At 39.4% G+C, this 15,430-nt stretch overlaps 1 protein-coding gene across 4 annotated transcripts in view; it reads left to right on the forward strand.

Moving 5' to 3' along the window:
* il1rapl2 (interleukin 1 receptor accessory protein-like 2) overlaps positions 1 to 15,430 on the forward strand; it is a 425,357-nt gene that overhangs the window by 386,179 nt on the left and 23,748 nt on the right. For all 4 annotated transcript variants that reach the window (XM_044126534.1, XM_044126533.1, XM_044126535.1 and 1 more), the window contains 2 exons: positions 6,268 to 6,400; positions 12,765 to 12,910. In XM_044126534.1, the coding sequence (XP_043982469.1) occupies positions 6,268 to 6,400; positions 12,765 to 12,910 (279 nt within the window). The remainder of the gene's footprint in view (positions 1 to 6,267; positions 6,401 to 12,764; positions 12,911 to 15,430) is intronic.

A 15,430-nucleotide genomic window follows, 5' to 3' on the forward strand; every position in this document is an offset into this window, starting at 1 on the left:
TCTAACTAACACTCAGTTAAAACAGAGGGATGAGCTTCCATTTAGAACTGCTGGCTGTTTAGGCCTGTAAATAACAGATTTAACCCAAACACTGTTACTCATAGTATTAGTGTAGCCCTTTAAAATAAAGGTTCCATCAAATCTCAAAATAAAAGTCTTAATAGTCCTCTCAGGCCTTTCTCCTCTTTTTCTCTCATGTTAGTGCAGAGAGAGCTACAGATATGAATTGCGGTACAATCAGAGAGGAGAAAAAGCCCTCTCATAGGCTTCAAATGCTTTTTGGATCGGCCTTACGGTTCCTGAAAGGCAAGGATATGTTCGGCCTGCTTTGTTCAGAAAAACTAAATGCTTCAGACAGTTAGGATTTCATCTCTCCCTGTGTGTTTCACTCACATGACAGTTGAGCTGCTCTTTAGAACTACAAAGACTGAAGGTTAGAACTACAACATGGCGGAATCCTCAGTTACTACAGAAGAGGTCTGAGCTGAATGTCAGAACTACAACATGGTGGAACTGTCAGTTACTACAGAGGACTGAACTGACCTTTAGAACTACTTGTGTTTTGAGCATTATAGAACTGATTTAACCCCATCACTTACACATGGGATTAGTTTGGACCTTTGAAATGAAGCTTGCTGAAAATTTCTAAATCAAAGCCTTGACAATTTTTACATCTGATAATTGCTCTTTTGAGCATTATATAACCGATTTAACACAATCACCGTTACACATGTGATTAGTTTGGCCCTTTGAAATGAAGCTTGCTGAAAATTTCAAAATAAAAGCCTTGAATATTTTTACATCAGGTAATTGCTTTTTTCAGCATTATAAAACTGATTTAATCCAATGACTGTTATACATGGGATGAGTTTGGCCCTTTAAAATGAAGCTTGTGCAAAATTTCAAAATAAAAGCCCTGACAATTTTTACATCATGTAATTGCTCCTTTTGGCTTTATGTGACTGGTTTATCCAAAGCACTCTTACACATTGGATTAGTGTGGGCATTTAATATAAAGCTTTCTGCACATTTCAAAATAAAAGCCTGAATATGCCCCTCAGGTTAGTGCACCCACAGGCGGTGAAATGATATGATTCTGCATTATCTGCTTCTCTCAGGTTAGGGAACTGCCTTGCATGGCAAGGCAGTTCATTAGCATTAGCCTTTTAGCTTAAATAAGCTATTAGCTATTTTTCTTACTTATTAGCCATGTTTAGTATACTGAATGGAATAAGTAAATTACAGAGAACATTCTAATGATTCCCCACATGCTACTGAGAGCATTCATTCTAACATTAGCATTTTTGCTCATTTTAGCCTATTCACTTACTTTATCATACTGAATGGTGCACGTCCAGTTTACTTAACATTCTTGTGATTCTCCACATGCTATTGATTACATTGCAGCGTTCTTTAGCATTGATGCTAATTTTTAGCATCAGAACGTTGGGTCCAAACCGAAGGGCACACTTTGGCAGGCCCCAGTTAAATTTCTTCAGGAATTTTATAGTTTTAATATACCATTGTCAATCTAAACTTAATATTTAACTATTAAATCCCTGTTTTAATCTCTAGCCTCCTGAAATATAAACTTCCATCATCCATCATGATTAATAATTCACCTCAAATGATTAAGTGACTCAGATGCAAAGGATTAATAGTTTGAGTCCTGTAGAACTGACCTGACCGTTTCCATAGCAACGACCAGAAGCAAGACCTTCCCCCAGAACTACAGTGAGGTCATTGTTGCTATGACGACTTCTATGACATACATCTATGTCATAGATCAAAGGACATCTGAGATTATGAATGCTTTCATCTCAAAGCATCAGATAGTTCACTAGCAGCTCTTGAACATTTAGGTCGACATTTTACCAGCATTGTAAGAATGAACAAACTTTTGGCAGCGACTGCGTTTTTTCCGCTCTCTTTTGGAGCCGGCTATTTAATTACCAAGGGAATAAGGAAAGTTGTGGAGGCAATATTTCCTGGCGTCGAATTTGACACCAGTGAGTTTAAAGAAGACGCCATGGATTATGACGTTTATCTTTTTAACAGGTCAATGGATTTTCCCAAAGACGAAACTTCCCCGGCTGGGGAAGTTTACATTGAGAACAAACAAACTGAGGAGGATGAGCCCAAAGAAGAAACTTCCTCGGCTGGGGAAGTTTACAGTGAGAACAAACAAACTGAGGAGGATGAGCCCAAAGAAGAAACTTCCTCGGCTGGGGAAGTTTACAGTGAGAGGAACCAAACTGAGGAGGATGAATCCGAAGAAGAAACTTCCCCGGCTGGGGAAGTTTACATTGAGTACAAACAAACTCCAGAGGATGAGTCCGAAGAAGAATCTTCCCCGACTGTGGAAGTTTCTTCTTCGGACTCAACCTCCCTTTATGTTGAGTCTGAAGAAGAATCTTCCCCGACTGTGGAAGATTCTTCTTCAGACTCATCCTCTGGTCTGGAGAAAGCAGCCTCTAAAGGCATGACGCACGCTGTCAGAGAGATGTACCTCAAATCTCCCAAGGTCCGAACACCGATTTTACCTGGCTGTGACCAATGTAATAAAGACAAAAGACGTCCTGCAGGAACGGGGAAACATTCCTGCAGGCGTCTTAGAAAAAAATCTTGTTGCCCCACAATGTGAGGCAACAAGTTACATTGGTCACAGTCCTCCTGGTTTTGTCTTGGTCCAGTCTGTTGTCCAGATCAACAACCATCACTTCTTCTCCCATCTAAAAACTCAACATCTGCTTTAACAAAAGCAGCTTTAGAAGCCTGGAACCATGAAGGGAAATCTGTCCCAGGAAACAATTTCTCTGACCCCAAAGAACAAACTTTCCTGGCTGGGGAGGTTTGCAGTGAAAAGAAGCAAACTTGAGTCATTTGTTGAGTTTTTAGATGGGAGAAGAAGTGATGGTTGTTGAACAACATGAACCCCTCAGTGTTCATCTGGACAACAGACTGGACCAGTGCTTCTCGATTCCCGTCCTCAGGCCCCCCTGCCCTACATGTTTTCTGTGTTTCCCTGCTGCTACACACCTGGATTAATCTATGAGTGATTAACAGGCTTCTGCAGTACTTGATGCCTGTAGAACAGGTAATGCAATCATTTGGATCAGCTGCTCTGAAATAGGGGCACATCTAAAACATGCAGAGCAGGGGGGCCTGAGGACTGGAATTGAGAAGCACTGGACTGGACCAAGATGGGTCTTTGGATCTTGGGAGATTTGACGGAAATTGGGTTTGATTTAATCTTGTTCCTCCTGAAATCAGCCATCATCTCCTTTGTTCTCTGGAGCTCAACCTCTGCTTTGTGATTGCACTGTTGCCTTGCAGCAAATAAAGTCTTGGGTTTGAATCCCGGCCTGGTTCTTTATACATGGGTTTTGCATGTTCTCCATGTGCATTAATGGGTTCTCTCCGGGTGCTCCGGCTTCCTCCCAAAGTAAAAAAAGATTTTGTGCAGACTAGATAATACATGGATGATGGAAAAAAGATTTAACTAGTTTATATTAATAATTATTATTAGTTGTAGTAGGACTGTCATAACAAATTTTGCTGAGCAATTAATTGTCAAAAATATTGCAATAAACGATATTATTGTTTGAAGACCTTTGTACACTGATTTAATAGAAATGACGTAATAATGCATGTGATTTCCTGCCAAAGATAGTTACACTTTATTTTCAAAAGAACACTTAACACTGCAACTGATAAAATAAACAAAACAACCAAAAATAATAATAAAATGGATTCTCAGTCCCCATTAACAAAAATGTACTTGAATAAAAACACCAAAGTGTAAATAAATACTGCATTCAATCAAAAGAGTGCAGATTATGAAGTCTGTATTCTATATTGACCTTCAGTAATCATTAGATTTAAATAGAGAAGATGGACACATCGAATACCTGATGCAATAGTTCACACTACACGTTAGTTGGGGCCTGTCCATAACAATGCATAAGGAGAGCAGTGACTGACTTTCTTCACTGCAAGTAATTACAGTGAAGCAATTACTTTACCAGAGCATTGCTTCACTCCGGTAAAGTGAAGCAATGGAGGCAGTCAGTCACTGCCTCCATGCATTGCATGGCAGGCACCTATTATTCTACACCCAATAGAATGTGTCTTTATTATTATTGGGGCCTGCCCATAGCAATGCATGGAGGCAGTGACTGACTTGCGAAGTCAGGTGGCAGGCACCTATTGTTCTACACACAATAGAACGCCTCTTTATTTATTATTCTTCCGTTCCCGTTAATGCAGCTCGTACCGCTGCGAGCCCATCCATAAAAGTGGTATCAAATCGTGCGGCTTTATCCCGGCATGGGACTATTATTTTTATTGGGAATCGGACTTACAATGGCGACGTAAAAAGACGAGCAAAATTTCCAACTGCCGAAACGCAGAGCATAACTGACACCAACTGCTGCTTTTTTAGAGTGAGAATTTAAGCGAATTTTTGACCTCAAAACAATTTTGAAATCGCCATCACGCCCACAAATAATCGCCCTATCGATATCAAACTCAGTGATGACATTTATACGCATGTGTTCAATATTTCTCTAGGTCTCACGGTTTTCTGTCAAGGTGCTTCAGAGCAAAATCATGCGCCAGGGTAACTGACGCTCTCCCAGATTCACTTCCATGTATTTCTGAAAATTTTCTGAGCCCTGCACACACTATTATTGTCTCATCACTGTAATTACTGTGAATGAGGTACAAATATGAATTGTAGGAGACGACAAATAGCCCTCTCATACGCTTCAAACGGTTTTCGAATTTGTCTCTCGGTTCCTGAACGGCAAAGGTTTGTTTGGAGAGCTTTTTCCATATTAACTGACTGGGTGTCTCACAGATAGAATTCTTTTTCCACCTTTCTGTCTCACACACACGACAGTTAGCAACTGATCCATTACCATAGCAACGGAACACATGAGGGCAGAGCATTGATTAGGACTACAAAAACACATCACTGTAGTTCTTTTTATGTCAGAACTCTTAGGAATGAGCTGGCCTTTAGAACTACTTGTGTTTTGGGGATTTTATAACTGATTTTAACCAACCATTGTTACACACAGGATTAGTGTGTCAATTTTAAATGAAGCTTAATGGAAATTTCACAATAAAAGCCTCAATATTCCTCTCAGGTTAGTGCACCGGTGCAATAATATTAGCCTACGTTATCTTTTTCTCTGAGGTTAGGGAACTGCCTTGCTGTGCAAGGCAGTTCGTTAGCATTAGCCTTTGACCTAATGATAATAAATAGGACTACAAAAACGCCATATCTGTAGTTCTAACTAACACTCAGTTAAAACAGAGGGCGGAGCTTTCATTTAGAACTACCGGCTGTTTAGGCCAGTAAATAACTACTTGGGGCTTTATGTGACTGGTTTAAACAAACCACTGATCGACATTGGATTACTGTGGCCATTTAATATGAAGCTTACGTTTCTTTTCAAAATAAAATAATATTAATATTAGCCTGCATTATCGTCTTCTCTCAGGTTACGCAAGGCAGTTCATTAGCATTAGCATTTTATCTTAAATAAGCTATTAGCTATTTTTCTGACTTATTAGCCATGTTTAGTATACTGAATGGTGTAAGTCAAGTATAGACAACATGCTAGTGATGCCCCACAGGCTACTGACAGCATTCATGCTAACATTAGTATTTTGGCTAATTTTAGCTGATTCACTTAGTTTATCATGCTGAATGGTGCAAGTCCATGTTAGTCAACATTCCACATGCTTCTTTGGAATTTTTGAGCCAAGCTTAGCATTGATGCTAATTTGTAGCATCTGAATGCTGGGTCCAAACCGACGGGCATACTTTGGCAGGCCCCAGTTAAATTTCTTCAGGAATTTTCTAGTTCATTTTTATTCTTTCCACATCACAGATGCTGAAAGCATATCAGGGTGCAGGAAGATGGGAGGTTTTGTCCAAAATATGTAGCTGACTAGTTGAAAGCCTATAACTAGGTAACGGTATCAGCTAAACAAAGTTGTTTTTGTCTAGTTTTCTCTTGGAGATGGGACATATAGTCCTCCATCTTCTCTACTGTATGTGAAGAATTTAGAGAACTTTCTGGGTAAATCATTACTTTTCCCTGCAGCGAAACGTCTTGCCATCGTCAAGTTTCTGTCAAATTACAGCCGGGGTTCTAGTCACGATTCAGTCAGAAATTTCAGATGCAAAAAGTGTGTGTGTGTATGGTTTTTTTTTTATGGTGGCTGCTGACAGGTCTGTGTTGTACGTTGCAGGTATGCCCCTGAGTCTGGACTGCAAGGCCTTTTTCGGCTACAGCGCAGAAAACAAGAGACCCATCATCTACTGGAAGAAAGGAGAGAAGTACGTGGAAGAGCTGGCAGGACACATCAAAGAAAGTGAAATCATGTAAGTACAACGGCGTTCACAGAACGTTTCATCACATTACCATGACGACGATGGGGGATAAAGCCAGGCGGTTTAACTCCAGAGCGCACAGGTGTGTGTGTTTTTGACGAATTTCCCAATGACTCGGCTGAATCTTCACCGCTCACACCGTCAGCACCTAATTCCTAGTGATTTATGACTCGCTGAGCATTCTCCGACAGGATTCTTCTCAACTCGCCTGAAAAATTATGAATCCTAATAATAAAGTTTAATTGAATTCATTTTCTTCACTGTTGGGACCAATTACATCGGACTCTACTGGGAAAAGACTGGTTGTCTGCAGGGCATCAAACATCATTAGGACAACCTGCCAGATCTCTATGGCAACTGCTGGAATATTTACGTCATACACTCTCTCTCTTACACACACGCACACACACATTGAGTATAACTAAAGAGAGGATGTCTGTGTCCCCTGAAACACCCGACCTTGGCCAGGCTAACTCGTTCTTGTGCGAAGTCTGAAGCTGTTTCTTTTCAACTTTCTGTAAAAAAAAAAAAAAAGAGGAAAGAGAGTGTTGAGAAAACCATGGCTCCAACCCAAAGCCTGGGTAAGATTTGCTATAATCCATTAAACATTTAAAGATGAATGTAAGGCTAAGACCCATTTGAGCTCTGCGGTTCTAGAGTTATGGATAATGGGTGGGGAAAAAAATGGCTTTTTTCAAAAGTAACAAACTTGCTTCTTTCAGTAGAACTTTGTAAACTCTGATACGTACACGCTGTTTAGAACTGCAGTGCAGCAGAAACGACCCTAACAGGTCAACCACTGCACTTGATTTGCAACAGAAACCCCTTTAGGTCCTCATGTTTAGATCTGAGTCACATTAGTTTTTTCAGTATGAAAGTGTAACAGCAGCCATTTCATGGACTTCCTCACTGTAAAAATAGGGTGTCCATTTGTGCTAGTTTGTGAAATACTATTTTAATGATGAGGGCTAAACGATATTCAAACTAACCTGGTCCTACTTAGAACAAGTTATCAATCCTTTTGAGTCCTCTTAAATGATAAATTATCTTTGATTATCCATATTTATAGCAAAGAGTCTCACTATCCATACTCTGGCTTGATTGCTGCCAGACTTTAAGAATCATGAAAGATCTCAAAAAGCCACACATCATCTCCCAACAGAAATTCAAGGTCACATGAGAAACAACGTTGTCCCAAAGCCATTTCTAAGGCTTTGGGACAACTTCAAGCTAAAGTTACTTTGCCATCAGCAAATGGACCAATGTCAGAGCTTCCCATGAGTGGCCATCTCACCAAAATAACTCCACCATATTTCCTTCAGAAGGTCCTCAGATAACACGGAACTAAATCTAAAGTACGGCAGGCCTCACTTACCTCAATGAAGTTCACTGTTTGTTGATTTACAGGAAGGAATCATGTCAAGAGTTCAAAAGGTGAAAAGCACAATGTCAAAGAATATCCATCAGTTTGTGACCATAAGCACTAGAGCTATTAGGTTGTACAGCAAACCTACCTGCATGGAGAAGGCTTGTCACCATGTGAGGCAACCACTTACTAGATTTAGGAAGTGGTTACTTTTTCAAACACTGTCAGGTTAGTTTAGCTTCTTTTTTTTTCTCTCTTGTTTAGACTTATTTTTTTAAAGAGGCAGTATTATGTATTGTCTAGGCACATAAAGACATTTTATAGCACAATCAAGTAATTATGTTCCCTTCAGTTGCTATAAAAAAGCTATGAATATGAAATATAACTTCAAAGAAATTTGACCTTGTTTTTAAATTGGACCTCTGCCTCTTTAAGAAACTCCTGCTCTTTCTGAAGCTCCGCCTTCAGGAAGTCATCAAAACATGGCTCCTCTATTAACCCTTTAGCAACGTTTTTACCAATGTTTCACTGAGAAGTAGCTCCTAAAATGAGCTCAGCTGGTGCTCAGTTCAGTCGAGGTGTTTGCTAATTGCTGATGGCTAGTCTGAAGGAGCTGAGTGGAGCCAAAGGTGAGGCCGAAGGTTGGAAACTGCAGCTCCAAGGAGGAGGTGCTAGTTCCATGCAGGCGTTTTTCACAGCTTTAATCTCCAGGGAGATTAAAGAATTTTTAAAGTATCCATGAAAGAATCATGACAACTCTCTAGGAATGTTTTTGATGAAGGAATAACATTATAACATGATGTAATGCTCAAAAAATTGATTTTGCATAATCCTTCTCCTTTAAAAGTGAAATCCTTGTCTGAAAGATTTATTTTGTACTCTGGTTATCTTGGCTTGACATTAAAATTTGTCGATATAAAAAAAAAAAAAGTGTTGTAAAAACAGAATAATATTTCAACACTATATGCAGGTTTCAGTCGGAAGGTCGGATGTTGCTCTGTTTTTACCTGTTGAGAGTTTTCTGGTTGCCATGAAACAGAACAACTTCTCGAATCCTTTGAAGGTTATCAATACAAAAAACTTCAATCAGAACAACAGACCAGACTGACCTCATATAATTCATATACTCTCTACCTTTTTTTCCCCCCTATTTTCACTTCTTTGAAATTAGGGGGAGGAAAAAACCCTATTTTCTAAAAGTTTAAGAAGTTTAAACTCTTATAGAAGCGATCAGAAAGTACAGACGGAGTCAGAAGAGCTCAAAACATAGAAAAGTTCACCCACAGAGAGCGTTCTGTGGCAAGGCCGTCGCTCCGTTTGACCGACGGTCACCAACACACTTTAATAACAGACTCTTCCCACAGCAGTGCTCTGCCCATCCAGGAAGTGTCACTACACTCTGGCTCTTTAAACCTCGTACCTGGAAACGCTGCAGCAATTTCATCTCATCAAGCTTGAGTTGACTTCATAACTTCATTCTGCGTCTCCACCTGTCAATACCGAGCCAGGCCTCAAAATATTTAATTGATGCATGCAGTGGAAGCCAAAGTTGCCAAATCAGCAAGCAGCCCTCTGGTGTGTAAGCAGGGGATCACTGTCTACTGTAACTTTAAGTGCAGAGGTAAACAAAGTATTAGTAGGTATGGATATCCTATTAATTTAGAACCCTTGACAGTTTGGAAATATTATTTTAAAAACTCAAGGAGAAGAAAAAAATCAGTGTAATGTGGATTTTCTCCAACCCACACTGGTTCAGTTATAACCCTCATGGAGAAGCAATTATAAAATTAACATGGACTCAGAGGGTCCATGGTGAAGGACGCTCCTCCTCCACCAGACACATTCAGGTTTAAGTGAAAAATTTCAGCCACTCATATGGACATGACGTCATCAAGTATCACAGTCACATGACCAAACTGATATTGAACTGTTTGATCACATTTACAATAAATATGTTTGGAGGAGACAAAATTAGAATCTCAAACCTACGAACATTGAGGTTATATGGACTGAGGTTCTCCATTCAATATGTTGGTTAGTATTGAGACTTTGCAGATTGGGATCACACACCAGTAGAATCGTCTTTAAGGCTCAGCCTCTGTTGTACTCCACATTGTGTTATGGACCTGTGGATGATTTAGGCTGCATTCACACCAACCTGTTTAGTCCACTTTAATTGAACTCTAGTCCGTTTGCCTAGATAGTCCAGTTTGTTTGGGAAGGTGTGAATGCGTAATTGAACTCTGAAGCGGACCAAGAAACGACTAGTGGAAAGCAGGACGTTGGTTCAGTTGAAGTGAACTCTGGCACAGTTTGAATGCGTTGTGAACAGCAAGCATTCAAACCGGTTGAACCGAGTCTGCCAGACTATCAGGTGTAAAAACACACAAAATCTTATTATCCTCTGAGTCTCTACATCGTACAAAACTGGATAGCATTACATATGTAGGAAACATTCTTAAGAGGGTTTGGTAAAATTCACTGTTTGGTAAATGTTCAGTGAACACCCAGAGCGTTTACATTTTTTTTGTGACGTAGAGAAAAACAAAGTTTGAGTTTAAACTTCATCATCTCAGTTTAGTTTAGGCTGGACGTAAGAGCCCTTCCGCCTTCAGGATGGTGTCTGTGACTGCTAAGATAATCCCTTTGATAATATTTGTCTCTGTGAAAACAGAAATGTAAATATTGAGGGTAGCCGGTGAACGTGAAACTAAACCTTCCCTGTGGTAATAAAACACTGTTTGCCAGATGACTTCTATATCTTTCATTTCAGCGTTATGACCGCCTCTGATCAGATCACGCTGCCGTTCCAGATCCAACAATCGCGCCGTGGCGGACAGAGCCCCGCCGTGACGCATATTAATCTGTCAGCTTTCAGATCCCCCATGATTCTGACAGGAGTTTGTTGATAGTGTCCATTATCAGCCAGGGAAACAAACGGGTGGTGCCCGTAGAGTGCATCGAAACAATTTCTCCTGAGAAACGATTCGATGAACAACAATGGTGTAATGTACAAAGATTAGCTGTATTATTACAACCATGAAGTGTAGAACACTGATTTGGTCTTCATTATTACACATGTTAGAGGTTGGGTTACGTTTGCCTTTTCTCAGTTCGTGAGATGCATAACTAAGTCATTCCTCTGAAAGGCAGAAAGTGGTTCGAGTTTTTCTCTGCACTCCACCTTTTTCTGAAGGCATGCATCTTTCCTTGAGAAAAGTCAACTTGTCTTGTAAATAATTGAAATGTTTGGGATCAAAAATATGCTAAAAGCACAGTAAACATAGTAAATATGAGCAGTATCATCAGTTTCTGAGCTGCTGTCGACGGGGCACGGCTCGGCCGTCCAGCTACTTTCCATTTCTGCAACTCAGCGTTCACAGTTCGGAGTCCCTTCATGTGCAATGAATTCATAATATCTTTATTTCAATGCATCGATTGATTTTTTTCCCTCCTACATAAGTTTTTTTATCCCTTTCTAACTCTTTTTTTTGGTCTGTCTTCATTTTCCCCTGATCAGAAGTTGCTTTAGGCCACAGAACATTCAAGAGAGATAGGACTTGTACTTGGCATTGAGCTGAAATTTAGTTTCTTAATTCCCAAGAAGTTTCAACCAGCTAGTGTCTTTTATTTAGAATGTACTGGAGTTTGTTGTTTTTAACCTACTTTAGATTTGTTATCGAAGCATTTTTTTTAAATGTTTGGGGTTGGAACGTTCTGAATTATAGATAATAGTTTGATCCAACCATTCAGTCTTAGTCCGTTGGCTTTTAACAGGCACAAAAAACCAACATGGACTCAATCCCCCAATTATATCTGCCCTTCAGTAGACCACCTTCTTCTTCTGCACTGCTTTTAAAATGGCACTGCTCAACTTTTGAAGTACTGAGGAGGGAGGAAAAAATTTTCTGTGGCATCACTGCTTGTTTTTTGAAACAAGTTGGGATTCTGCTCTGGGAGTTTTATCTCCAAAGTTTTGCTTGCTACCAAAATACTTGGTTAAAATGGAAGAAATTCTTACCAACACGCTAAAAAACTAACTAAAATTGCAGATCTTTTCTTTCGTCGGGTGGCATTTTGAACTTTCATGATCCTGTGTTAAAGCTCTAATGACTATGTTTTCCATACTCCCACATGACTTTTGTTGACTTTATTATCGGTATCTTCATGCTATTATTTCTCTGTCTTCCATCCAGTTCTTTTCCCTGTACTTTCATACCATGACATGAGGAAAGTGAACATGTGGGTAAGAAAAAAAAAATGTTTGGGCGGCAAAAAACACAATCTTCATAACATGAACAGAAGATGAAAATCAAACCAACAGTCGATGTCCAAAATATAAATTAAACTTTTCAGATTTTTGTTTTTGTTTTTTGTAGAAGAATTGGAAAACAATGCATCATGTTTTCCTCCATTTTATATTGTTGCACCACTTTAAAAATCCCTCCAGAAGTAGAGAACATTGAAAACGACTGACAGCTCGCCAAGATCTGGCTGTACGAGCAGGATCACCCTGAAGGCTTAAACACTAAAAAACACTAAAACATCATCGCAGGCCTTCATCGGACTCTTGCTACTGTGGATTCAATCAGAAAGAGAGTACACAAGTTTACCTTTGATGGAAGGTGAACAGGAAGGGAACCGATGCCGTCTATGAAAACCAGGAACGTCAGACTAAAGTTTGCGATAGAGAGTGTAGCTGTAGAAAGAGCCAGACTTCTGGAATAATGTTTTTGTGAACAGAAAAGTCCTAAGAACTTTGAGGGTGAACAATTATTCCTTCACTTTTCTCGAGCATTCAGTACCTCAGACGTTCCTGATGTTCGGTGTCTGATATGGTGTTTTTATAAACTTATCGTCCCACGACGTAAACACGTCCTCGTTCCCAGCAGGCGGCTCAGATCTGGGCAACCTTGTCGGCAACTTCAAGCAGAGATGTTTCCGGTGACCGATGGGAATTAAATCTGTGCTCCGTTTTTGTCTTCGCAGGATCTTGAGGGAACATCTAGGCGAGAAGGAAGTGCAGGTGTCGCTGACGTTTGACGCCGTGGAGGAGGCAGATCTGGCCAACTACACCTGCTACGTAGAGAACCGCATCGGGAAGCGCAGCGGGAGCGCAATACTGCAGAAGAAAGGTACAGCTCTCGCTTTCTTTGTCTTTGCATGAGGCAGACCAAAAAAAAGAAAAATGGGTTCTTTGTTTACTAGAAGAAATCTGTCATGTCACAATTACCAGAGGTAGTTTCTGCTGCCTTGAGGAGAGCCAGGTTTTACTTTCTGTTGTCTGGAAAAGGTCAGACAGTTGAGTTAGCAAGTTCCTCTGGAAAGATAAATAAAGAGAATAAAGAGAAATTCATTCACTCTGGGAAAGCCAAAACAATAATAATAATAATAATAATAATAATAATAATAATAATACAAAAACAGTCAAATAAAATGTAATTTTCTTACGTCAGAGTAAAGTAGTAAAATAAATAAAATTATGGGAATAAACTCAAAATATTCAGAGAATAGAGTCATAATATTACAACCATAAAGTTGTACAAGAATAAAGTTGTAACATTATGACTCTATGAACTGTATTACTGGGTTTAACAGCGATTCAAGTCAATATTAACATTATTGATAAGTTTTTTTCGCAATGAATTTACATGATGTGTTTTGTTTTTCACGCCTGTCAGCAAGTGAAAGTTAAATTTTTCAGGATAATCAATGAAGTAGCAATATTACGGCTTCATTCTCATAGTACCACTTTATTTTCATTATTTGAATTTCATCCTCATAATATTATGAGAATAATTTATTCATAGTTTATTGTTTTGTATTTTATTTTTTAGTGAGAAAATATCAGCTTTATGAAAGTGATACATTATTAATAGAACTTAAATCATCAGCTATATTTCCCAGAATAAAAATTAAAAAAAAAACCCTAATAATATAATTGAAACTCCTATAATTGCTGATCAGTTTTTTCCTCTTGAGCTTCAAGTCTTGAAGGTCGGAGAGACTCCTTACCATCACCCTAATCTTTGTCTCCCTCCATGGATTCTAGATCAGGTTCCACTCTGACCTGTAGAAGAAAGTATTTTTTCTAATATTATGGAAACTTGTCACGACCTCAGCTGCTAAATCTCTAATTAACTGAAACTGACAGTAATTTGCATCAATAACCAAATAAAGTGTTTTGATTTTACGTTTCTAAAATCCAGTTTATTCCCCAGCATAATATGCATTTTAAATGCATTTTTAAGGTTTGTTAAACGTAACGGCACCATGGGATGAAAAACAAACGTGTTTGTGTAGCTGAAGCTGAAATTCATCGTTTTTCAGAGAAACTATCAAAAACTGATTCCTGGAAACAAAATCCATCAATAATTGTTAAATACGCACGGCGTCACCTTGGATCAAAACATTGGCTGACCTTTATTAATGGTTGAGATTGTCTTATTATTGCCTTTGTTCTGCAACCCTGGGTTATAAAATCCATTTGGAGAAAATTAAATAACACGCTGAAGTTCAATCTCTGGTAATTATCTGGTTCTCACATTATTGTTATCCAAAACTGGTTATTTAAATATGTTTAAAAAAGTTCTTCTAATCCATTATTCAATGTATTTTATCTAATTTCTGAACGGAAGCATTCACCTGTAGCCACCTCATGTCCAAGCTATATTTGCCTGTGTTTGTATTTTTGGCTCATTTTAATGAGTTCAACCTGTTTCACTGTGAGAGACGGGCTATAATAAACACCACGATGCGTTCAGGAGCGCTGCAGCTTTCGCGCTGCCTTCTCCCTAAAGCGCCGCTTTATTTTTCACGCTCGGCCCAGGCTCACTAAATATAAACCCACGTCTGCTCCAGTTACCTGGGACGTATCAGATCCCTCTTCACGCTTCTGTTAACGAGGCGCGGCCCTCGGGCTCCGGGGCCGACGCCGCCTTCCTGGGCCTGATAAATATTTTGGAGATGCAAAAGCTCTCCCGAGGTAATTAAGACTTTAAAGGCGCGCGTCTCGTGGAGTTATCTGCGAAAGCTCGTCAGAAGCTTGATTTAGATAATGTGGAGGAGCTGGACCTGAGCGGGGAGAAGGAATCCATCTGCAGACGGCGGGAGGGGGAAGGAGGCACGGGGCCGGACGCCGCTCGCCTCGCTGGCTACTCAGAGCCTCCAGTGGAAGAAACACACTGGGTTGTTTTATGCGACCAAAACAATTGAGTAGATAATTGTGAATTGAAAGAGTATTATTAGCATTGTTTTCATAGATTTTTAAAAGAATATAAAAACTGAAAAGTGAGGTGTGCGTTTTTATTTAGCCCCTGTTGGTCAGTATTTTATAGAACCGCTCGTTTGGCTCACAGACATTTAAGTTTTCTTTGTGCATTTAGAAGATGAGAATTTCTGTCCATTCATAATTTGTTCAGTCATGGCGATTAGTTGTAGAGAATATTTTATTCCAGATGGGTTTATTTTGAACCTAACTGAGTCTCTTGGATGCTTCCATACCTGCTCAGTGGTCTTGGAAAAGTAAGTGCAACATTATTGCATGACATTGAGCTGATTTATGACACAATTCAGATAAAATGCAAGTTTTTGGTAAAAACAAGACGAAATGTGAAAAAGTCAACTGGGTTTAAGAGCTTCTTTAACTGTAAAAC

The sequence above is a fragment of the Gambusia affinis genome, linkage group LG09 (genome assembly GCF_019740435.1).
Source record: "Gambusia affinis linkage group LG09, SWU_Gaff_1.0, whole genome shotgun sequence".
Lineage (NCBI taxonomy): Eukaryota > Metazoa > Chordata > Actinopteri > Cyprinodontiformes > Poeciliidae > Gambusia > Gambusia affinis.